Source organism: Enhydra lutris, unplaced genomic scaffold, assembly GCF_002288905.1.
Source record: "Enhydra lutris kenyoni isolate GAN:26980312 unplaced genomic scaffold, ASM228890v2 scaffoldscaffold72, whole genome shotgun sequence".
Classification (NCBI taxonomy): Eukaryota; Metazoa; Chordata; class Mammalia; order Carnivora; family Mustelidae; genus Enhydra; species Enhydra lutris.
In genome coordinates, this window is record NW_019154156.1 from 192,830 (window position 1) to 217,124 (window position 24,295).

Genomic DNA, 24,295 nt, shown 5'->3' on the forward strand with positions numbered 1-24,295 from the left:
TCCTTTCTAAAGTAATGATATTTCCAGAAACCAGAGTCATTTTATTTAAGCCTCTCACAGTGAGCTGTGTTTCCTGTCAAACTGAGGACCTCATGGTAGTGAAGGATAAGAGAACATGCAAGAATTCTTGAAATAGTGAAGAAATTATGAAGTGTGAACAATTTGGAAAAGATGAAAGTGGCTAGGGCAAACAAATAAACCAATTCAGGAAGCCCCTCACCTCCAAAAACCAAACCCTCTCATAGATAGGCAATGTTATATGATGATATCTTCTGTTCTGAAGGTCAGACATACATCATGCCTTGCTTCCAGTCACCATAATGGTATATCTAGAAGCAAATTTCCAACACAACTACTAAAACAGGATGCAGTCTGGGATGAGATTTGGTGACTAGATTTAGAGGATCCATAAACAATAAGCAGAGAAAGGAGGAGAGAGAGGGAAGGGATAAGGAGGGAAGGAGAAAGAGAAACAGAGAAGGAAGAAGAGGAGGGAGGTGGGGGAAAAGGAAAGGGCTGGAGAGGGGAGGGGAGGAGGAGGGGAGGGAAGAGGGAGGGAAAGGAAGGGTGGGCAAGGAAGGGAAGGAGGGAGGAAGGGAATAAACAAAGAAAATGGATCAGTATGAGCTCTGAAGCCAGAGACTCCTGAGTTTGCATACTGGCTCAGCCACTCCCTAGTTCTCTAAGCTCCACTTTACATCATGTCAGTAACTTGTCTAAGTCACAGAACTAGAAACTGATAAGAAGTAAGATTCAAAAGAAGAGAGACAGAGAAGAGGAAGGCAAAAGAAATCCAACATTGAATTCATTGAAAAAAAATACTGAAAGCATGTGCATTAAAGAACACAAGACACAAGAAGTAAATACTAGAAAAGAGAACAGATTATCATTATATATAAGTTAGATTAAAAATAGAAGTACATATTTGGAAAACCCAAGAGGATAAACTGAAAAAAAAAACAAACTAAGAAACTTAAATAAGGTGGCTTCCCATAAATAAATTTTAGTAACTTTCCTATATATAATCACAGAAATAATTATAAAAACAAGATATTTCTTAGTATGAAAGTAGAAGCATAAGAAACAAAATATCTAGAAATAATCTCAGTAAGAAATGAGCAGAATCTAAAAGAAAAAAATTATATACTCTGCTTAGGGAAATAAAATAAGGATTGGATATATAAGTAAATATATCTATTCTTGAATAGAAAGTCTCAATTTTGTAATGATGTATCAAATAATGAAACTCAAATAAAAAATATCAACAGAAATCATTTGAACTTGGAAAGCAATCTCAACTGTACCTAGGAGAAAAATACGAAAGAATTACAAAGAAAATTCTAGAAAAAAAAAAAAAAAACAATGGCTGGCCTTATGAGATATTAAAATATATGGTAAAGCTACAGTAATTGATACAGTATGGCTGTAGAATAGAACTAATCAGATAAAGCTATAGAAGAAAAGTGGGACTTCCAAAATGACCCACACAGATTAGATTATCTAGCATGGATGAACCTGGCATTTCAGATGAGTGGAAGGAAGTAAAATTTTTGTTTTGGTTGTTGGGTAATAATGCTAGAAAACATAGGGAAAATATATCTTCCTCATTATACTAAAATAAATCATAGGTCAGAAATTTTAATGTAAAAAAATTAAATCATTAAAAAACTAGATGAAAATATCCTGGGCTGCAGGAATCATGACACAAAGGTTCAAAAGCCATAAAAGAAAAAACTGATAAAGTTGATTGCTAATTATCTTTAAAGTCTTCACACTCAAAAAAATGAAACATAAACATAGGACAAAAGACAAACTGGGAAAAATATGTATGACAGGTATAACAAAGAGCTATAGTCCTTTAACAAAGGACACTTTGGGTATCAAAAAGGAAGAGATGAACAGCTCGAGAAGGAAACAGGCAAAAGACCTAAAAGTGCCCTCCACAGGAAAGGAACTCTTCAAGGATAATCATAAAAAAGTAAAATAAGGCTCAGTCTCATTAATTAAAATTATAATTTTTCACCTATATATTAGCAAAACATTTTAAGGTTAATTATATTCCATATTGGAATGGCCAACAGCTCTTCGTCACAAAACAGATGACTTCAATTGGAAGACAATTCATTAAGTATCAATTTTAAAATTAAATGTGTTGTTTCATGACCCATCTTCGCTTTAAGAAGCTATCCTATAGAGATAATTACAGAAGCAGAAAAACATATTCCAGGATGTTTGTAAAGCCATTTCTCATTTAAAAAAAAAAAAAGAAGAAAGAAAAATACCATAGTCAACCCTAAAATGGGATTTCATATTCTCTCCATCTTTTTTTAAAAAAATGAGATAATGTTGTTTTGTGTCACACATACTAAATGAGGTATCCACTGACCCATATGTTGTGGATAGCAAAAGAGGATATTGTCAAAAACGATTTTATATGATTTGATTATTACTTAATATGGCAGTTATCCATTACTATACAACAAATTACTCCAAAATTCAGCAGCTTCAAACAACAAAGATTTACTTTCTAACAGTTTCTGAGGGTCAGGAATGTCTTAGCTAGTTCTAGCTCAGGATCTCTAGTGAACTTACAGTGAGGCTATCGGCTGGCAGCTGCAGTCAAGGAAAGCTGGAGGGTCCAACTCTCAGTTCATTCATGTGGCTATTGGTGGCCTTGGTTCCTTGTTGGCTCTTGACCAAATACTTTAGTTTCTTACCACATGTTCTAGACCAGTGCCTTACCTCAGCTCCAAATTGCCGGAGTGTCCTCACAACATGGCAGCTGGCTTCTCCCAGAACAAGTGACCCAACAGAGAAAGCAAGCATGCAAAATGGAAGCCACCATCTTTATAAATCTAATCTCAGAACTGCCAAACCATCACTTCCGCAGTATTCCATTCCATTCTAGAAGTAAGACACTGAATCTAGCCCACACTCACTCGTGTGTCGAAGGATGACACATGAACACCAGAAGGTGGGTATCATTAGGAGCCATTTTAGAAGCTATCACTATATGTAATATATATATGGAGTATAACTAGATGTTTCTATAGATAGGGATTTTTAAGAACTCATATATACAGGAGGGGAATTATATATCCTGGTTAGACTGAAATAGTCCTAGTTTACATCTACTGTCCTGGAATAATGATAGTATCAAAACATTAACACTGTTCACTTCTCGGGAAAGAGACTGAGAAGACTTTTATGCTTGCTTAATATATACCTGTATAAAGTTTTAATGTTTACAATAAAAATGCATTACCTTATAAAGAATTTTCAAAAGACAAAAATTGCACTTCTAACAGAAATTAGACCTCTAGATTCTCTTTTGGAATAACTCAAAATATTGTCACATACATTCCATTTCAGAGACAGTGACTGAGTTTGAAAGAAAAGTTTCTAGGGATTTCAACAATGGAGAGAAGACAAAGAATAACTTCCTCTTTTAGGTAACATAGAAAAAGTTTCCAAACAGTGGCTGTTCCACTCCTGTTTCTCACAGTTGTGTAAGTTTTTAGTTCCCCTGACTATGGCATAGTTTGTATCATTTCTTGGCATCCATCTCATAGATATAAATGGGAAATAACCAAGTAGGCTATGACAGCTAGATAGGAGAGCCCAAAAAAAAAAAAAAAACCCTAAAATTAAGCCACTGAGATGAATCCAAGATGTCAGGCAAAAAGAACAAGGAAAGAGACACCTTGCCTATGACTTGAGCCCACGCTTTATTTGTAGAATCCTTGAGGAGTAAATAGCAAAAACAGTCTTGGATATTAACAACAGCCAAATACCACAAGAATTAATTCACCTTCATAGACTTAAATTTTTCCATTTGAGAGTTGTTTCTCTGTAATAACACAATATAAGGAGGTATCAGGATTTAACGTGAAGCCCTGAATGTCAATGTTGACCTTACTTCAAAGGAGTAGTCTGGCATAGTAAGGGGCCCTAGAGCCCTAAAACCCATTTCCTAACTGCATAACTTTGAGTGAGGTCCTAAAGCTCCTTTTGTTTCAGTTTCTCCATCAATAAAATAGGACTATCTTAGTCTTTTCAATAAATAGTGTTAAAACAACTGGACATCCACATGCAAAAAAACAAACAAACAAAAAAATTAATCTAGACATAGACCTTACACCCTCACAAAAATTAACTCAAAATGGATCACAGACCTAAAGGTAAAATGCAGAACTACAAAACTCCCAAATGATAACATAGGAGAAAACCTAAATGACCTTGGGTATGGCAATGATATTTTAGATACAACACCAAAGGCATAATCTAAGAAAGAAATAATTGCTATACTAGACTCCATTAAAATTTAAAACTCCTGCTTTGTGAAAGACACTATCTAGAGAACAAGAAGACAAATCACAGACTGGGAGAAAATATCTGCAAAGACAGAGCTGATAAAGAATTGTTTTTCAAAATATACAAAGAAGGGGCTCCTGGGTGGCTCAGTCAGCTGAGTGTCTGACTTTGGCTCAGGTCATGATCCCAGGGTCCTGGGATCAAGCCCTGTCTCAGGCTCCCTGCTCAGCTGGGAGCCTGCTTCTCCCTCTGCCTCTGCCTGCCGCTCCCCCTGCTTGTTCTCTCTTTGTCAAATAAAAAAACAAGATCTTGGAAAAAAAAAAAAAAAAAACAGAAAAAGAACACTCAAGATTCCATAATAAGAAAACAACCCAATTTAAAAATGTCTCCCCCCAAAAAGCCCCTAAACATACATACAGAGAACAGGCTGGTGGTTGCCTTAAGTGAGGGATATACAAAATGGGTAGAGATGATAAAAAGGAACAAACTTCCAGCCATCAAATAAATCAGTCCTGGGGATGTAATGTACAACACCGTGACTGTAGTTCATAATAATGCACTGTATATTATAGTTGCTTAAAGAGTAAATCTGAAAGGTGTTCATCACAAGTTTTAAAAAAAATTGTAACTGTGTGGTGATGGATGATAACTGGACTTACTGTCGTGATCATTTTGCAATATATGTAAATATTAAATCATTATGTTGTACATCTGAAAATAAGATAACATTATATGACAATTACATCTCAAAATTTTTAATGGGCTAAAGACTTTAATAGATACCTCACCAGAAAGCAAATCAGCTGTGAAAATACCCTCCACATTATATGCCATCAGGGAAATGCAAATTAAAACAACACTAAGATATCACTACATATCTATTAGAGTGACCAGAATCAAGAACACTGACACCACGAAATACTGGCAAGGATGGGGAGCAACAGGAACTCTCATTCATTGCTGGTGAGAATGCAAAATGGTACAGTCACTATGGAAGACAGTTGGACAGCTGATTACAAACTTAAAGACACCATTATATACAACCCACGACCATGCTTCTCAGTATTTACTTACAGGAGGTTATTCACTTATATATTTACTTAGATAGACATCCAGCTCCTAAACATTTATTGAGATAGTATGTCAATGCCTTAAGTCTGTGAGGCCAACTTTGGAAGCAACCAAGACATCCTTCAGTAGGTGAATGGATAAGGAGACTATGGTTTACTCTTCCATGCTAAAAAGAAGTGAGTTATCAAGCCATGAAAAGACACAGAAGAAACATAAATGCTTATTACTGAGAGAAAAAAGCCAATCTGAAAAGGCTACATACTATATGATTCCAACTGTACGGCATTCTGGAAAAGGAAAAACCCTGGAAACGCTAACAAGATTAGTGATTGCCCAGGGATGGGGAAGAAAGAAGGGATGAATAGGTGGAACACAGTGGATTTTCAGGGCAATGCAACCACTCTGTATGTTACTATAATGACAGATACATGTCCTTACATATTTGTCCAAACCCTCAGAATGAACAACACCGAGAGCAAACAGATGAACTATAGACTTTGGGTGATTCTACTACGTCAATATAGGTTCATCAATTGAGGCAGCTTTCTGGGGGAGGTATTGATAACGAGGGGTGGCTATGCATATGTGAGGCTAGGGGTATACAGAAAATCCCTGTACCTTCCTCTTAGTTTTGCTGTGAACCTAAACCTGCTCTAGAAAAATTAGGTCTTAAAAAAAAAAAAAAAAAAAGACCCAACTTGCTTTTGAAGGCTTTTTAGAAGGAGGAAAGGATTCATGAACCAAGAGATGAGGGTGGCCTCTAGAAGCTGAGACCAGCCTTCAGTTAGCAGCCAGCCAGGAGATGGTCACATCCATTGTACAACCACAAGGAAGTGAATCCTGCCAACAAGCGGGATGAGGAAGAAAACGGATCCTTTTCTAGAGCCTCCAGAAAGAAATGCAGCTTGCTGACACTGATTTTTCACCCACTGAGACTCGTGTTAAACGTCTATCCTACAAAAAGATAAAATAATAAATTTGCGTGGTTTCAGCAGGCACGGGGGAAGGGGAGACATTATCTTATAGGGCTGTTATCATGACATTAACATACATAAAGTATTTAAAAGAGGGCTGACACACAGTAAGCGCTCACTAAATGCTCGCTGTCAGCACCACCTACCATCTAAATGGCCTTAAAGAAATAATTACTCACAGCCTGATTCTTTGTAAAACAGGGATAATAATATCTCCCTCACAGAGTATTTGTGAATGCCAAATGATAACACTGTGTAAAGTGCTTAAAATAGTGCCTGGCATATGGCAGATACAAAATAAATAACAACTATGCTACTAAAAATATCATCATTATTGCCTAAAAAATGGAGCTGATTTTAAAACCAAGAGTTAGATGGACTGATATTTTGCACATGAAAGCATCTAGCATAGTACTTGCACACAATTGGTGTTCAAATATTCACTAAATATGAACTTAGGTTTCCACAGATCATCTCTACTCTAAAAGCCCAAAGAGAATTTTTTTAGACTGCTTAGAAGTTTTCAATCCTGAAATGGGATACTCTAGGAGCAATCTTCTGGCTTCTTTATTGGTGCTTTCCTCTTGTAACAGGATGTTCAGTGGGAATTTATGCTGGAATCATGGTTTAAGTCCAAAGCTGGAGACACAGTTGCTAAGTACCCTTTATGGAGTTGAGCAGGCAACTGGATATGTAGCCAGCCCCCTAGCTAAGTTTGGGAGGGGGGTGCTCTGAATCCAGCCCCACCACACAACCACCCCCAACTGTGGTCAACATAAACGGAAATTAGGAGTGAAAGGAACCTGTTGAGGAGTGCCCTTTCCTCCCTTTCCTGAAGAAGAGGGATCACCCAAGAAAATCAAGACTGGGAGCACATGCCCAAGGGGATAATATTCCCCAGCTGCGGTCTGCTTAGCCAGCATACTTGGCGGTCTGCCCCCAAGTTCCTGAGCAGAAAGGAAAGGAAATGAGGAACAACTGGCAGTATAAGGGTGACTCTAAAAGGCATGGTGACATCTGGAGACATTTGTGGGAAGCCCCCTAAAATGGGGGGATGGGGGTCTTCAACGCCTTGTTTTTGATAAGAAACCTTGATCAACCTGCTCAATATGAAAGTGAACTGACCCAGTTGAACATTTCTCTATTTCTGGGGCCCACAGGGATCGTTTAAGAAACAGTATGACTGAATTTTGTGAGAGTACACAAACGTACCCAGGAAATAAAAATAACAAAATATGAGGTTTTTCTCTCTTATCTGGGAGTTATGGTCAGAAGCCAAAACTAAGACCAATATGTGCAAATTACCCTATTTCTTAGGTTCAGAGAGCTACCAGGGCTGGAGCCAGCCACCTCTCCACAGGCTCTGTAAGTGGTGCTAGACGGTGACGCAGTCCCATCTCCATACAGCTGATCCACATGGAGCAGGACCAGGAGAAAGGCACAGACTTGGGAGTGCCATGTTTTCTCATGAGGTTCTTACCTCTCCACCCCTGTAGAGCGAGTCCCCGAAGAGAGTTGGGGGATGTTCCAACAGAATCACTTGTAAAGACAATGAGGGTCTACAGTAAAGAGAAACGGGCATTTTTTGCTTGGGTTGTTTGCTGTGCTGGCCTGTGCTAAAAATGAACCAAGGAAAACCTCACTACAATGGAGTCAGGAGGCCAGAAGGGGGAGCCCTCACACTGTACCACTCTACCTCAAGAAATTTAATTATAGACTACCCCCCCAACAGAAGAACCAACAGGGAAGAGTCATCAGTTACAATTCCCAACAAGAGAAGATGTACATTGCATCTCTTACAAGAAATTGACTACTCCTGCAACTCAGCCAATGGGAAACCATCATCACCCTGAACTCTTGCCTTTCTCCAATGGATTTTCCTTTAGAACAACCCCTCTCACCTTCTTCTTCTCCATAAAATAATGTTCCTCTCCTTCGTTGGCCTAGCCTATGGTATCAGCCGTCCCTTGCAATTTTCCATTTTTTGCTAGTAAAGTAACTTTTATTTTTAAGGGCAATGCTAGAAAGAAGAAACAGAAATGGAAAGAGATGGGGAGGTGGTAGGCTATAAAAATCCCTTTGGGGTGGCAAGAATGGGGAGCTGCCTGTGGATGGATTGCCTACTAGTATTCCACCCAAGAAGGCTGCTCATCAGGCCAGTTTGCCCTTAGAAGAGCTGGGCAGCCCATCAGGATTCACCTGAGAAGCCACAATCACTAAGAGAGAAAAAGGACTGAATATTCATGTCCTCCCTGCCCACGGTGGTAAGAGGTAGTTCCTAGAGGGAAACAGAACCTCAGAAAAAGCCCTTCCAACATGCTCCTGGAGGTTCAGATAGAGCCAAAGCAGGCAGAGATGGTAGCCACAGGAGTTTTCATTGTGCTTTAAAATAAACTAAAACTGAGGGGCACCTGGTGGCACAGTTGGTTGAAGTCCCACATCTGCATTTCAGCTCAGGTCGTGATCTCAGGGTCATGAGATCAAGCTCCACATTGGGCTCCTTGCTGAGTGGGGATTCTGCTTCTCCCTCTCCCTCTGCCTCTCCCCACCACTCATGTTGTCTCTCTGTCAAATTAAAAAAAAAAAAAAATCTTTAGGACGTCTGGGTGGCTCAGTTGATTAAACAACTGCCTTTGGCTCAGGTCATGATCCTAGAGTCCCAGGATCAAGTCCCACACAGGGCTTCCTGCTCAGCAGGGAGTCTGCTTCTCCCTCTGACCCTTCCCCCTCTTCTGCTCTCTCTCTCAAATAATAAATACAATCTTTAAAAAAATATATCTTTAAAACAGATTAGCTGCATACAAAGTAAATAATCCCCATCCAAGCCAGCCTGCCCCGGTCTCTTTCATTCTACCAGTAATTGGGCTTTGCTTTCCCCCATGGACTTGTGTGTGTATCTTTTAGCAATTTTTTGAAGGCCTTTTCCCTCCTTAATATTTCACACGCTGCATAGGTTAACCAGCATCAAAAGATATCATACCACTAAACTGTACAAAGGCCTCTGGCCTCATGATCACAATGCAGGACAAAACCAGAGGGAATCAGAGGAGGGATTTTGACCCAAACACAGACACAGCAAAATTCTAAAAGTGAAATTAATTAAACCTGGACTTGTTTTTCCTCCACAAAAAGGAGTTGAGAGATATTCTTGGAGAATATTACTGTTCTTTTTATAATGTAAGCTGTGTGCTTATCCGTTCTATGAGAGGAAGGCTCATGTCTTCTTGGCTAACTTCTTGATTCTCAGCACCTAGCAAGAGTGCCCAGCACACAGAAGGCACCGAACAGTTAGATGCTGAAAAAAGGAATGAGTGAAGGAATGAACAAATGAATTGGTAGTGAGTACTAATAGCATGGAATCTCAATATTAGGTAATAAATTAATCTATCCCTGAAAGATACTTAGACAGCTTTCTACAGGCCTTGCAGAAAATGGAATGTTTTCATTAGTAAAATAAGTACTTGTTAGTAAGACTGTGATGAAGGATCAGAGGCAGACAAATAGAAACAAGACTCAACGCCGGACTCTAAAGCACCCAAGCAACAGTATGTATGGCTGCTTCAAACAGGTGCAAAGGAGAAGGACACAGGATAGAGATGATTAGCCCAGTGTTAACACAATCAATCACCAACACCCAACTTCCAAAAATCCAACCCAACAAAATATCATCATGGGATTTTTGTGCCTTTCTGCTGTACTCTCATCCTCCATACAGGTGGATATGATCTGTTCTAGTTTCAAGCCCAAGATTTCCAATTCTATTTTTTTTTTCAAAGATTTTATTCATCCGTTTGAGAGAGGGAGAGAGAGAGAGAAAGAGCACAAGCAGGGGGAGGGGCAGAAGGAAAAGCAGACACTCCACTGAGCCCAGAGCCAAGATGGGGCTCGAAACCAGGACCCTGAGGCCTAGACCTGAGCTGAAGGCAGAAGCTCAACTGACTGAGCCACCCAGACACGAACCCCCAAGATTTTCAATTTTAGTATATAGGAACGTGACTCTTAAAATAACAGTCATCACATAATTTTTTTAAAATTTAGGACATTAATCGTTGAAATCTCTACCTTGCTTTTCATGAGGAAAAGTAACTTCTTTTTAAATTACAGTTTTTAATTTCTTAAATCCTAGAAAATAGTACAAATGGTCCCATAAAGCCATTTCTTTTTAAATAAAAATGAAACACTTTTAATGTGTTTAATTACATTTTTAAATAAGAGTGAAACAGTTATGAACTGTTCTGTAATGAAGAGAATAATCATGACAGACAAAGGCACATCTTCCAGGGAACTAAATAAATTCCTCATAGAAAGGTCTCCACAATGCTCAATGAGGGGACTGCTGCCATACACATCCCATTGTATGGGAATCTTTCCTAGTTGGCTTCCACCTCTTGAAAATTTCCAAAGGAGAATTTCATCATTTAGTGTTAACAATCATTGTATGTTTTCTATTTATGCAATCACTTTCTATACTGAAATGGAGAAAAACTCAAATCTGCCCTTAGCCAAAGTTGAAGATCTTCTATGAACAACCAAAGAAGCCAGTTATAAGAATTGATGGTAGAGGGGGGGAAAAATGTCAAGAAACTACTTTTAGAAATGTATACTAAGAAAATAAACAGATTAAATGTTTAAGATGTATATACAAAGATGTTCATCACAGCATCATTTACAAAGGTGAGAAACTGCAACAACATGAATACAGAATAATAGTGGATTAGTTAAATAAATCATTAACTATCCTAACAAAGAAAAACCTTATAGCCATTAAAAAGGGCTGAGGTATACAAATGGCCAAAAGACACATGAAAAAATGCTCAACATCGCTCAGCATCAGGGAAATACAAATCAAAACCACAATGAGATACCACCTCACACCAGTCAGAATGCCTATAATTAATAATTCAAGAAAAAACAGGTGTTGGCAAGGATCCAGAGAAAGGGGAACCCTCCTACACTGTTGGTAGGAATGCAAGCTGGTGCAGCCACTCTGGAAAACACTATGGAGGTTCCTCAAAAAGTTGAAAATAGAGCTACCCTATGATGCAGCAATCACACTACTGGGTATTTAGCCCAAAGATACAAATGTAGTGATCTTAAGGGGTGCCTGCTCCCCAATGTCTATAGCAGCATTGTCCACAATAGCCAAACTATGGAAAGAGCCCAGATAGCCATCGACAGATGAATGGATAAAGAAAATGTGGCATATATATATAATGGAATATTATGCAACCATCAAAAAAAGAAAACTTGCCATTTACAACAACGTGGATGGAGCTAGAGGGTATTATGCTAAGTAAAATAAGTCAGATAAAGATAAATAGCATATGATTTCGCTTACATGTGGAATTTAGTAAAACAGATGAACATAGGGGAAAGGAAGGAAAAATAAAATAAGATGAAATTAGAGACAGAGGCAAACCATAAGAGACACTGAACTCTAGGAAACAAACTGAGGGTTGCTGGAGGGGTGGTGGGTGAGAGGATGGGGTAATTGGCATTAGGGAGGGCACAGGATGTAATGAGCACTGGGTGTTATATGTAAGTGATGAATCACTAAAATTCTACCCCTGAAACAACACAGTATATGTTAACTACACTGAATTTAAATAAAGAATTTTAAAAAAAATAAGAAGGGATGATACAGGTTTACATGTATTGTTACTAAAAATTTTAGGGGCTCCTGGGTGGCTCAGAGGGTTAAAGCCTCTGCCTTCGGCTCAGGTCATTATCCCAGGGTCCTGGGATCAAGCTCCGCATGGGGGGTCTCTCCTTGGCGGGGAGCCTGCTTCCTCCTCTCTCTCTCTGCCTGCCTCTCTGCCTACTTGTGATCTCTCTCTGTTGAAAAATAAATAAAATCTTTTAAAAATAATTTTACAATATACTGTCAAATTCATTATATTTTTATTTTATAAACACACATAGAGGAAGCACTGAATGCTCTGGAAAACTATTTGCCAAAATATTAGCAATGTTTGTCTCTAGGTGATTAAATGTCAATTACTTTTACGAAGTACTGCTCTTACCATTTAAATGCCAACTTCAAGAAAGCAGAACTCTTTCAAGAGGCTTTTTTTTTTAATTTTTTAAAAATATTTTATTTATTTATTTGACAGACAGAGATCACAAGTAGGCAGAGAGGCAGGCAGAGAGAGAGGAGGAAGCAGGCTCCCCGTCGAGCAGAGAGCCCGATGTGGGGCTCGATCCCAGAACCCTGGGATCATGACCTGAGCCAAGGCAGAGGCTTTAACCCACTGAGCCACCCAGGTGACCCTCAAGAGGCTTTTTGATTTCCCATGCTCAGTATTTACCAAATATATGAAGAAATATTTAAAGAAAAAATCTAACATGCAAATATGATATCCTTTATAAGTTTCCTTTGGAAGAAAGTAATTTGTTCCAAAGTGATAACATTTTAAAAATTCACAGTAAATAACATTTTTCCAAAATGAAAATCGTAAAGCATTTTATCACAAGCTTGGCAGTTAAAAATTATTTATTTATATGAGAAAATGTTAAAGATATAACACTGAGTGGATAAAAGAGAATATAAAACTAAATATACAAATATGCACAATTTAGGAATACACAGGCGCAAAACCAATATGTACAAAAGAAACAGTGTTCACAATGAAATACTTCTGAGGGATAGAATTATGCATGGGTTTTTTTTCTCCTTTTTACTACATTTAAGTTTTTTCTACAGCATCTATTACTTCCAAAATCAGACAAATAATGAACACTATAGATTTTTTAAATAAGTACAAGGGACATAAAATCATGCATATATTTGCTGTATCAGTAACTGAAACAAGCAATTTGTTCCCCAAAAGCCCGTTCTCATTATACTCACTTAGAAATCTCTGGTAGCGTACCCTGTTACTTAAGCCCTGAATAACAGAGAATGTGTAACTCTGAATTCACTTCAGCTTCCTCCTGACACCTAATTAAAAGAGTGACACAGCTCCTCTGGTCTTGGCTGCTTCCCTTGCATGCAATGCCATAGCGAGAAGACAGTCCAACAGAGAAGGAGAAAATCAATCACTCTGAAACTCCGCACAATTATCTGAAACAGACCAACCGTAGCCCTTGGAACACTACATTACTCAATTTCTTACTAAGCTACCTCATGACACTAGACCAGACTCTAAATTTTATAAAATCAGGAACCGTGTCTTAACTTTCACTGCTGTTTCCCAGCTCCTCCCTGGTGCAAAGAGGCAGTTAGTCAATGTGGATGAATGAACAGGTGACTTATGGCTCTTCCTTAAAATTCCAATGGCCATTTTACCCAACTTTAGTACTAGCACTAGGGAAGAAGAGGGTGTGTCATAAGGTCACAGTTCATTAGCTATTCATTACTGAAAGTACAAGTAATAGGCATCAGATGTGTCCCAGGAAGCGGCTTTTCCCATCATTACGGCTTAATCATCAGCAATAATTCAACACCTAATCCTCTTAAGGTAAGTACTGCCACGCACAGCTAAGGATCAGAGAGGCCAGGAAAAATTTTCAAGGTCACAAAGTTGATAAATGACACAACCAGGATCAAAACCTGACTCGCTGGGGCCCCAGAGTCTACGCTCTTTCTAGGTGGGGACAAGCATCCTGTCATCTCACCAGTCAGGTGAGGACGGCTATGATTCTACAATAATTAGTTCAATTATCATCACAAACATACGAAGTGGGTTAGCATCCTACAGACCATTTTTCGGATAACCAAACAAAGGACTAGAGAGGTTAAACAGCTTGCACAAGATCACACAACTCCCAACAGAGCCAAAGTAGAATGAAAAGCTGAAAAGTACTGTATTTTACTAGAAATCTATTAACTCCATCAAAGAAGCTGTATTAATTACACATACTTAGCATCAGTTCCAAGATGATTTATAACTGTGATGAGAAAAACAATTTTTAAGAAAAAATGACTTGTTTTTCGGAGTTGCTGCCTAAACATTTTACAGTGTGATAACCCTGCTCACACCCACAGTCTGGACATTTAGACAAGAACTTAAGTTTAGGATTTCCACCTTAAGTTCCTGCTGTACTTTTCCCGGGGAACCTTTTAAAATAACCACTTACAGTCAAGCTCAAAAAACGTTAGTGACCTCTGCTCCAACCACCTTACAAGTAATAGGTGCTTCCTACCCTACTCTCAAGCTCCTGCTCATTCATGACCCCAGGGCAGAGGCCTGCCCTTCCTCCAGCTCATTGCATGCCCTCAATTCTAGGATCTGATAAATCTTGGGTCTATTTCCTTTGTGGGGGTTTATTGAAAACAGCGTCCTCAATCAAAATGACCCCATATGGGTTTCCTTCCCCAAAGTGAGAGCTCCAATGTTGAGGGAACCACCTTCTTCCCCCCACCCACCATCCCACATCCGCATGAGCAGCTTGTACCTTCTCATTCAGTGGGTTATATTCTGTATGTTCTTAATTCACCAGCTCTGGCTTCCTAACACAACTTTATCAACAGACAAACTGGCCATACTCTACACAAACGTATAAAATTATTCAACTAATCCAATGAGCTCCTTAAGTAGTTCTCTCCAAAATGAAGACTAATAGAATTCCAAGTTGCAAAAAACCACCTCAATTTGCAAGGCAGAGGACAAAAGCACAAATGTATCTAAATATTTTAAAGTTACAATCAAATCAACAAACAGATAAAAAAAAAATATGTTCCAACCTCCTACCCTTGTCCCTGAACAAATATACCTGCATAACAAACTGGGATGCCACGTTCAAATTAAGGCTTCTAAAACTTCAGGAAGTTTGATAAAGGAACAGGGCAACATGGGGAGAGCATCCCCACATGTCCATGTGAACCCCCAGTCCCATATCCAAGTTCTTTCCACAGCCTCTGTCTCCCACAGAGAGCTGTTCCCTGGCCATCCCTTGGCTGAGGAGTGCACACAGCAATAGGAGAAGCCACTCTGGGGATGGGGGATCGGGGGAAACTCCCCATGCAGGCAGGCAGGCTGTAGAAGTGGGCGTGGGTCATTTGGGCAGGGAATTCCAGGGTCTACAAAGGTCCCAGTAGGGCCCTGTCCCTTTGCAAAGAGCTGAGACCAAGGGAGAAACAGAGTGAGGGCCCCCTGGATCCTTTTGCCAAGGTCTAAGTGGGACCCTGGTGAGAACCCCAGCCAGCTCTCACACAAGCTTTCAATAGAGACAGTTGCTTAAAGTAAATTTCCCAAAATGCATCTCCTCTTGCTACCTTTCTTTAACCAAGACCTGGCCATCTACCAAAGTATAATTCATCCACTCTTCTCCCAGTAGTCAAAGCATTTATGGTTTGTAGTTCCCAGATTTAGCTCTTCATGTCATATTTTCTGGGATTTTTTTTTCTTAAATCCCATCAATTGGGTTGGTTTTGTTTCTCTAAAGCAGTGGTTCTCTACTGGGGGGCAACTTTGCCCCCTAGAAGACATTTTGCTAAATCTGGAGACATATCTCTTTGTTTCATTTAGTGGATGGAGGCCATGGATATTGCTAAATATTCTAAAATGTACAGACAGCCCTCCACAACAAAGAATTTTCCAGCCCGAAATGTTAGTAGCGCTGAGATGAAAAACTCTGCCCTAAAGTTAGAACTCTTTCAAAATAGAGAGGATGTCATTTCCTCCTTTGATGCCCACACGGCCAAGCAGAATATTGGACCTCATTAAGTATTTGTTGATGGACTGATTAGCTATCTGGTCCCATACCTTGCCAAAACGTTCTCACACAATAACTCAATAAAAATGACTATGCCAGGAATTGCGCTCAGCTCTGGGAATGCAAATATGAATGAGCCAGCAAAAAAGGCAGACAAATAAACTGATATTTTTAATACAGCATCGTGAAAAATGCACCTGTCACGAACAGGTATTTGTATTTATATATTTATCTATTTATTATGTCTCCACTCATTAGCCCATGAACTTCAAGAAAGTAAATTTTAAGTTAACTGCTATAGTTCTAGCATCTTCTATGATAATAGTGGTAGACACATAGTAGTAAATGTTTTTAGATAATTAAAGAAATGCACATTAAAAAAAAAGAGAGAGAGAGAGGAGAAGTTTCTAACACAGCCTGGGAAGGAAGAAAGGAGTAAGGGAGGCTGCCTTAAAGAGAGATAACATGGATTAAGCACTATTATATGCCAGAAGATTTTTCAGTGCATTATCTATTCTAATGCTCACAACAATCCTACAAGACGCCATATTAAAAATAAAAAGAAGCAGCAGCCACATTTTACAGATGAGGAAACAGACAGTGAAGGCTGACTTGCTCAAGAACATAGCAAATGGTAGAATCACAACTAACTTTGGGACCTTTGCTCTTAGCCAGTAAATGTGTTGTCAAGAGATGAGTAAGAACTGGCCAGGTGAATGACAAGGGGTTGTAGCCTTGAAGGAAAGACATTCCAGGCAGACGGAATGACACAAGCCAAACCAACACAGCCTGGCTTGTTTCGGCAACTAGAACCCTCAACAGTATGACTATACCAAAAGAGGAATGCTGATGAAAGATGATGGTGGAGAAGTATTCATGGCCAGATCATAAGGGATATAGGCAGCTGTACCTCATTTATCTAAGATTATCAGGGAATAAGCATAAGGCTTAGAGTCAAAGAGCTCTGGGTTGGAAAAGTGACCCATCATTTCGTTAATGGATCTCTCTGAATCTCCACCTCCTCCTCCATAAAACAAAGAACATACAAATACCTACTTTGTGAAGTAGCTATGAGAATAAGAGATAAGAAGCAGAAGCACTGAGAAGAAGGACTGGTACATTTTATGTACCCAATCAGTGTTAATGATTTATTCTTGCTATTGTGGTTATTGCTTATGAAGTTTTTTCACATTTGTAAATCCACAACATAATTGAAGCTTATTTTCTTAAGCGCCAAAATGTATTAAACTATCTTTTTCCCAAACTACTTTTTTTTTATTTTTTTTTTAAGATTTTATTTATTTATTTGACAGACAGAGATCACAAGTAGGCAGAGAGGCAGGCAGAGAGAGAGAGAGGAGGAAGCAGGCTCCCTGCTGAGCAGAGAGCCCGATGTGGTGCTCGATCCCAGGACCCTGGGATCATGACCTGAGCCGAAGGCAGAGGCTTTAACCCACTGAGCCACCCAGGTGCCCCTCCCAAACTACTTTTAAAGTGAATTCCATAAATCTCCACCTCACCAAACATAAGCCTTACATCCCATAGATTCAGAGGGCTGCACCTGCCTTCCCTGCCACCCCCTCCAAGAGCCCTTTTGCAGCCACCAGGGCAGCTATGGAAATATCTGAAGTTTCCGGGATCCACAGATTCAAAAATGTGGACAGAAACAAAGGCACATAAAGCTAGAAATGCTTAGAGTAGTATTTCATTCAGAATTTGGGAAAGGAAGGAGGAACATCATGGCTTAGAGTAATGGTTAGCACCCAGTGAATAAACAGAATTTTCCAAGCACTTTGGTATGTTATCTTCTACCCCCTAATTCAGTAACAGTGATGTGCCAACACTGCTGACAACTGACACATGGCCAGTACCCTTTGATAATTACTTGATGTTTGTTCATTTTTCACAAACAATACCCCAAGCCCATTCAGAGATGGTGACCTGGCCTCCATCTATCTCCCAGTCTGCCTTCCTACTACCTTCTCTGTGGGAGAATTAATACCTTTCCACGCAGGAGGCACATCAAGAATTTCTACACCTCCCTGCTTTTGCCTTTTCTATTCTCCCTGCCTAGAATATCCTTCTGCCCTTACCTCTTACTACCACCCAATTTTACCCTCTTTCAAGGCTTAGTGCAAACACTATCTCCTCTCTGATTTCTCTCCTTCCAGCAGAATTAAAAGCCATGTTCTGTGAACTTCCCTGGCACTTTGCTTGTGTTTCTCTATATTATGACATGCTTTGAACAGAAGTACGTAGCAAGCATCGTTCTAGGTGCTTTCTACATGCAGAAATTTATAGTGCATGTACTTTGCACTATAACTTGTAAGAAATTATTACACACCCCATTTTACAAATGGGAGGACCAAAGCTCTGAGGGTTGAACTTAGCAATGATCATACAACCAGAAAGGGATACAGCTAGGATTCCAACCATGTTCTGACATCTCCTGAGTCCATAAGTTCTTCTTTCTGCTATGCTCCTCTCTTTGATGGCCCTAGGTCCAGGTGTTTAGTTAATTATACACACATATGCCTGTCCCTGGGATTATAGTAAATCCTTGATGGCAGGGACACGGATATGTTCCTCTTTACAAATGTGGATGATAATGTGTCCACTTATACGAGGTTGTTAGGAGAATTACAGGAGACAGTACATGTAAAGCATTTAGCACAGTGTCACGCACATTATAAGCTCCTGATCATTTGTCAGTTTTGTTGTTGTTATTGTTGTCATTGTTACTATGTCTGCTGCAAAGGATAAAGCCTTGAGCATAAACTGTGAGCTGAAGTTTCTTTTAAAGAAGCAAATGAAGTGGGTAAGGCCCTGGTGGAAGAGAGTAAGGCCCATGCCACTCTGGTTCGGCATTTTCCCACACTACTTGACTACTCATTCAGAAGCAACAAGAGTTGCACAGAAACTCTCCAGTACTTCTGTGATATGGTCAATTGATTCTTTTATCTTTCTATTGCCATGTGGATGTTACAAAAACCTCCTCTAGTTCAAAACTCTTGCAGCTCTGTGACTTTCTTGCTGCTTCTCCTATGCAATTGGTGAAGGTTGCCCTCTGAGAAGTTGTATTTAGATCTGAGCCAAGAGAAGGAGAAAAATCACAAAAGTAAATGAAAGCACAGAGGGCAAAATGAAATCTGAAATTCTAATGGTTATAAACATAACGAAACACTTTCCTTTGTCTTCATAGCACTTAATGGCACTTTAAATCTTCTTATTGCTTTACTCCTTTGTTTTCGTCAGTCACTCCCCAGTAGGACGTAAGCTGTCTCAGAGAAAGCAATCTGTCCAAACTGTTCACTGCTATCTCCCAGGGCCTAACTTGTGTCTGGTGTATAATAGTCATTCATTAAATATTGGTTAATGAATGACTATTATACACCAGACACAAGTCAGGCACAGACACATGAAAAAAATGTTCATCATCATTAGCCATCAGGGAAATTCAAATCAAAAACACATGGAGATACCACCTTACATCAGTTAGAATGGCCAAAATTAACAAGACAGTAAACAACAAGTGTTGGAGAGGATATGGAGAAAAGGGAACCCTCTTACACTGTTGCTGGGAATGCAAGTTGGTGCAGCCACTTTGGAAAACAGTGTGGAGATTCCTTAAGAAATTAAAAATAGAGCTACCCTATGACCCTGCAATTGCACTACTGGGTATTTACCCCAAGGATACAGATGTAGTGAAAAGAAGGGCCATATTCACCCCAATGTTCATAGCCACAATGTCCACAATAGCCAAACTGTGGAAAGAGCCAAAATGCCCTTCAACAGACAAATGGATAAAGAAGATGTGGTCCATATATACAATGGAATATTATGCCTCCATCAGAAAGGATGAATACCCAACTTCTGTATCAGCATGGATGGGACTGGAGGAGATTATGCTGAGTGAAATAAGTCAAGCAGAGAGAGTCAATTATCATATGGTTTCACTTACTTGTGGAGCATAAGGAATAACATGGAGGACATTAGGAGAAGGAAAGGAAAAGTGAATTGGGGGAAATCAGAGGGGGAGTTGAAACATGAGAGACCGTGGACTCTCTGAGAAACAAACTGAGGGTTTTGGAGAGGATGGGGGTGGGGGGTTGGATGAGCCTGGTTGTGGGTATTAAAGAGGGCAGGTATTGCATGGAGCACTGGGTGTGGTGCATAAACAATGAATCTTGGAACACTAAAAAAAAAATAGGATTATTAAAAAAAATTGATTGTAATTTGTATGTGTGTATATATGAATATGTGTATAAATTTACACATATTCATGGCATCATTCCAGTTTATGAATAAATGTACACTTATCTCCACCCATAAGTGCATATTGTGTATTCGTGTACATATATTTCTATTTGTGCAGAAGATATTTTAGAGTGGAAAACACAGCCATCTGTTTGCAAAAGTTGTGCCTTCTTAACATAATATAGACCTCTGGCTGACCTGTCTAATATTTTTAAAACATACAGTACTACCCACATACTAACAATCCACATGTGTAAAACAACAGATTTTATTACACCTGCAGAGTACCAAAAATTTTTGACTCAACAAAGCATGATACTTTCATCTTTTAAAACTCCTCATCACTATTTATCAGGTACAGTGTAAAAAGCTGGGAGGTGGGGGAGTATTATATTGACCAGTCATGTTGCTCTGCAAATTTGGCAGGCAAAATGTTCCAAATTCTTACGGGCTGGCCCGAAGTCCTTATTTAAGCTGTAACATATACAGGAAATTATAATTCATGACAATTATAATAACACCGTTGACTGAGTAAATGTGTCAAACACCTGGCATCTTTTTTTTTTTAATTTAAATCTATACCAACCTTGCAAGGTAAATACTACTATCCCTAAGAAAAGAGGAAAAAGTGAAATAAGGTGATATCAGAGAGGGAGACAAACCATAAGAGATTCTTAATCTCAGGAAAAAAAACTGAGGGTTGCTGGAGGGAAGAGGGGTGGGGAGATGGGCAACTGGGTGATGGACACTGGGGAGGGTATGTGTTATAATGAGCACTGGGTATTATATAAGACTGGTGAGTCACAGACCTGTACCCATAAAACAAATAATACATTATATGTTAACTGAATTTAGATTAAAAATAAATAAATATATATATATGTATATATATAGAGAGAGAGAGAGAAAGAAAGATGGAGAGAGAGAGAGAGAGAGAGAGATAAGCAAACTAAGACTCAAAGAGATAGTATGGATTGCCAAAGTTATTCTGCTGCTTATCTATCTAGTCATGGCGCACACAGCCTAGAAAGTCTACTAGTCTAAAATTCTACTCCAAAGTCCAAACTCTTCAACAAGCAACGGTGCATCTTACACAATTTTATAGACACTAACTTTGAGGGATATGTGTGTAGGCAGTTTTTTGTAGTGTGTGGATTTTAAGTGGTAATTCTCTACACATAGAGACTAAACCAAGCAACAGCCAAACACACTGAAGATTACTCCATGCTACAGATAGCAAGGGACAAATGTGTCTCAGAAATGATCAGCCTGTGTTTCTCAGAATATGAAGCATTTTCCACTTGATTATGTCCTGCAAAAGAAATTTATGCTCTAAAGGAACTTCCTTAATCCTCCTCCTATACAAAATTAAAAAAAAAAAGGACTCTTTCATCATAAACCAAAGGGAAGTTCTTAACTCATTTCCTTATATTACTTGGGATAAAAGTGCTTTCTGCCTTTAGAGAAAAGAATTGCTGGATGCTATGGCTTTTGAGTGCTTTTGAGTCCAACAATCAATACTGTGAAGGTGAGAGAAAATTAGCCCTTATATACTTTTAAGGGGTATGGGATTATTTTTAAACTTAATGATAGCTGAATTCGAAAGAAAAAGAGAGAAGGAAAGTCTCCCCTCCCAGTTCAAAGAATTCATCTGCTCTCCCCTGCAAGAACTGGTATTATCTCTTTGACCATCTTCCCAAAAGCAGGCCCAAGGAGAAGGAACACATATGTTTAAAAAGTTTTTTGAAATTTACAGATAACATCTATACATCTATCTGAACATCTGTAACCAACGGTAGTGAAAATGTTCAGGCTGGCTCTCAGCTGCCCATATATACTGCTTGGAAAGATCCTAGCAGAGCAAAGGAAAGCACTACAGTCTCAGGAAGGGCCAACTGCAGCATCTTTAGCCCCAGGGACTGAAGGGGAAAAGGGCACCTGGCCCTCGTGGAAGCCCCTGTGCGTCCCCCTGAACATGCCCAGGAGAGTGGAGAGGAAGGGGAAGCAGCACTGCATTCCCTCCAGTCTAGCTACACAATCCCGGCTGCCAAGAACTTATTTTTAGACACTTAAGCTGAAATTCCCGGAAAGGAAAGGAAACTACAATCTCTGAGCTATCCTCAGCATTCTAATATCCAACCTGAGTTTTTTTTGTTTGTTTGTTTTCTGATGTCAAGTCTCTACCTAAAGCCCATCTCCCATTCTCCAGAAGGCATCCACAGTCTAAGCCAAAAAAAAAAAAAAAAAGAGCTGGGAGCTATAGAGCTTTACATGATGACAGTGTCAGCTCCCACACTTCAAAGGGACATGTCATGACCTCAGGGAAAGAATTCCTTCTTCTGGAGACTCAGTTTGTGGTTGGTCAGATGGGAATAATATCTGTTATTGGAAAGTTGTTGAGTCTTCAGTAAAAATCACACAGTACCCAGCTCTGAGGGGACCAGTAAGTGTTCTGTGTTTTGTCATGGGCACACTGCACAAAGCAGCAGGATCCTAGCTAGGTGTCCATGTTTTTCCTGCTCAAGATTTGCCCATCACTCCGTCATTAGTGATTTATGTTACCAACCACTCACCTAACCTCAGGAAGATGCCTCTGACCTTCTTCTAGTTCTCTATAGCTTCAAACATCTGCAGAGCCTAAGAGATAAATTCTCATTATGTGAAAAGGACAAAGTTAGCCTGGATTCTCCTTCCCACCAGTTATTAACGAATCACGGACTGTAACTCAGGCTGGGGAAGAAATGCTTACAGGCTTTAGGTGGGTAAAGCAGGTGTCTGCACATCTCTTGGTGTAAGAGGTGGGGAAGGACCCCCGACTAACGTCTTCAGGTTTAGAAATGGCAGAGAAAGGAAGTAGGACAAGAAGCACTGCAAGAAAGAGATGTCTCTGCAAGGCGGTCCTAGCTAGTGACCCTGTCCTCGGCGCACCGGGAGTAAAGGACACGAGCTGGGAGGAGCCGCGAGGGGGAGTACCTGAAGACTCTCGCCGCCGTCTGGTTCCTTCTCCACGCCGTGCCCTGTTGCAGCACCCCTTGCACGATCTCCTTCTCGTTGGGCAGCCGGTAGACCGGGAAGATGTAGAGCCAACAGAGGACCACGACGCAAAGGGCACTGGCTCCCACTGGTAGCCGGGTCCGCGGGAACTTCCACGCCAGGACTGCCATGGCCCCTCTGGACGTGTGTCGCCGGGCCCGCCTGCAGGGGCTCATCACAGCCCCAGGGTCCCGGGGGGCGGCCTCAGCACAGCGTTAGGCAGAGTGGCAGCGGAGGGTCCCCCCACCGCCGGCCCCCCATGCACACACACCTTTCGCTTTCTTGTTTGCACTCGCACGCACGTTTCTTCAGCCCCTACGGCCCCAAAGGTCAGCGCAAGGATTTTTTTTTTTTTTTAATGCAACTTTTCAAGGGTTTCTTTCTAGGGGAAGTGGCCGGGGGGCAAGTCACGGGCTCTGGTCATGGTCGCTTCCCCTGCAGAGGGCAGGCGCTGGGGTCTCCGAGAGCGCAGAGAGCGGCCACGGCGAGTCGCTCCCGCCGGTTCTGCAGCATCACTGTCGCCCTCCGCGCGGTCCGGGGAGAGGCTCGGCTCCCTCCCAGACAACTGGTCCGCGGCGTCCCCTTCCGAGAGATGCTCCTGCGCCCTTCGCCGCCTCTCCCCGCCTCTCGCACTGCTGCACCGCCAGGCACCCCCAGACGCGCTCTCCGCGCTGCGCCAAGTCCTTGGAAATTTCCACAGCGGCCCGGGACCGCTATCCTGCCCCGGGCTTCTCCTCCTTGCCCGCCAGGACCCTTGCTCCCCACCCCTCCCGGAGAAGAAAAGAACTCGCTCTCATCAGTTAATTCAGCAGCGCGCCGCAGCCTTCCGCTGCGCCCCGGACTTCGCAGACAAACGCCCAGGGATTGGTGGAAATCAAGGTCTCCCCCGCCCTCCCCCACCCGCAAATTTGCCTCCTTCGACCCGTTCAGATCCGCGACGCTCGCCTGGAGCGCGCGCCTCTCCCTCCCGCCCTTGTTCTCTGGAGATA

The 24,295-nt window shown here is 40.6% G+C and overlaps 1 protein-coding gene across 1 annotated transcript in view; it reads right to left on the reverse strand.

Annotated features, from left to right (window-relative positions):
* LOC111159987 (ST8 alpha-N-acetyl-neuraminide alpha-2,8-sialyltransferase 1) overlaps positions 1-23,482 on the reverse strand; it is a 140,080-nt gene extending 116,598 nt beyond the window's left edge. The window contains exon 1 of the mRNA XM_022522721.1: positions 23,247-23,482. Within this exon, the coding sequence (XP_022378429.1) occupies positions 23,247-23,482 (236 nt within the window). The remainder of the gene's footprint in view (positions 1-23,246) is intronic.
* Positions 23,483-24,295: the final 813 nt, after the last annotated feature.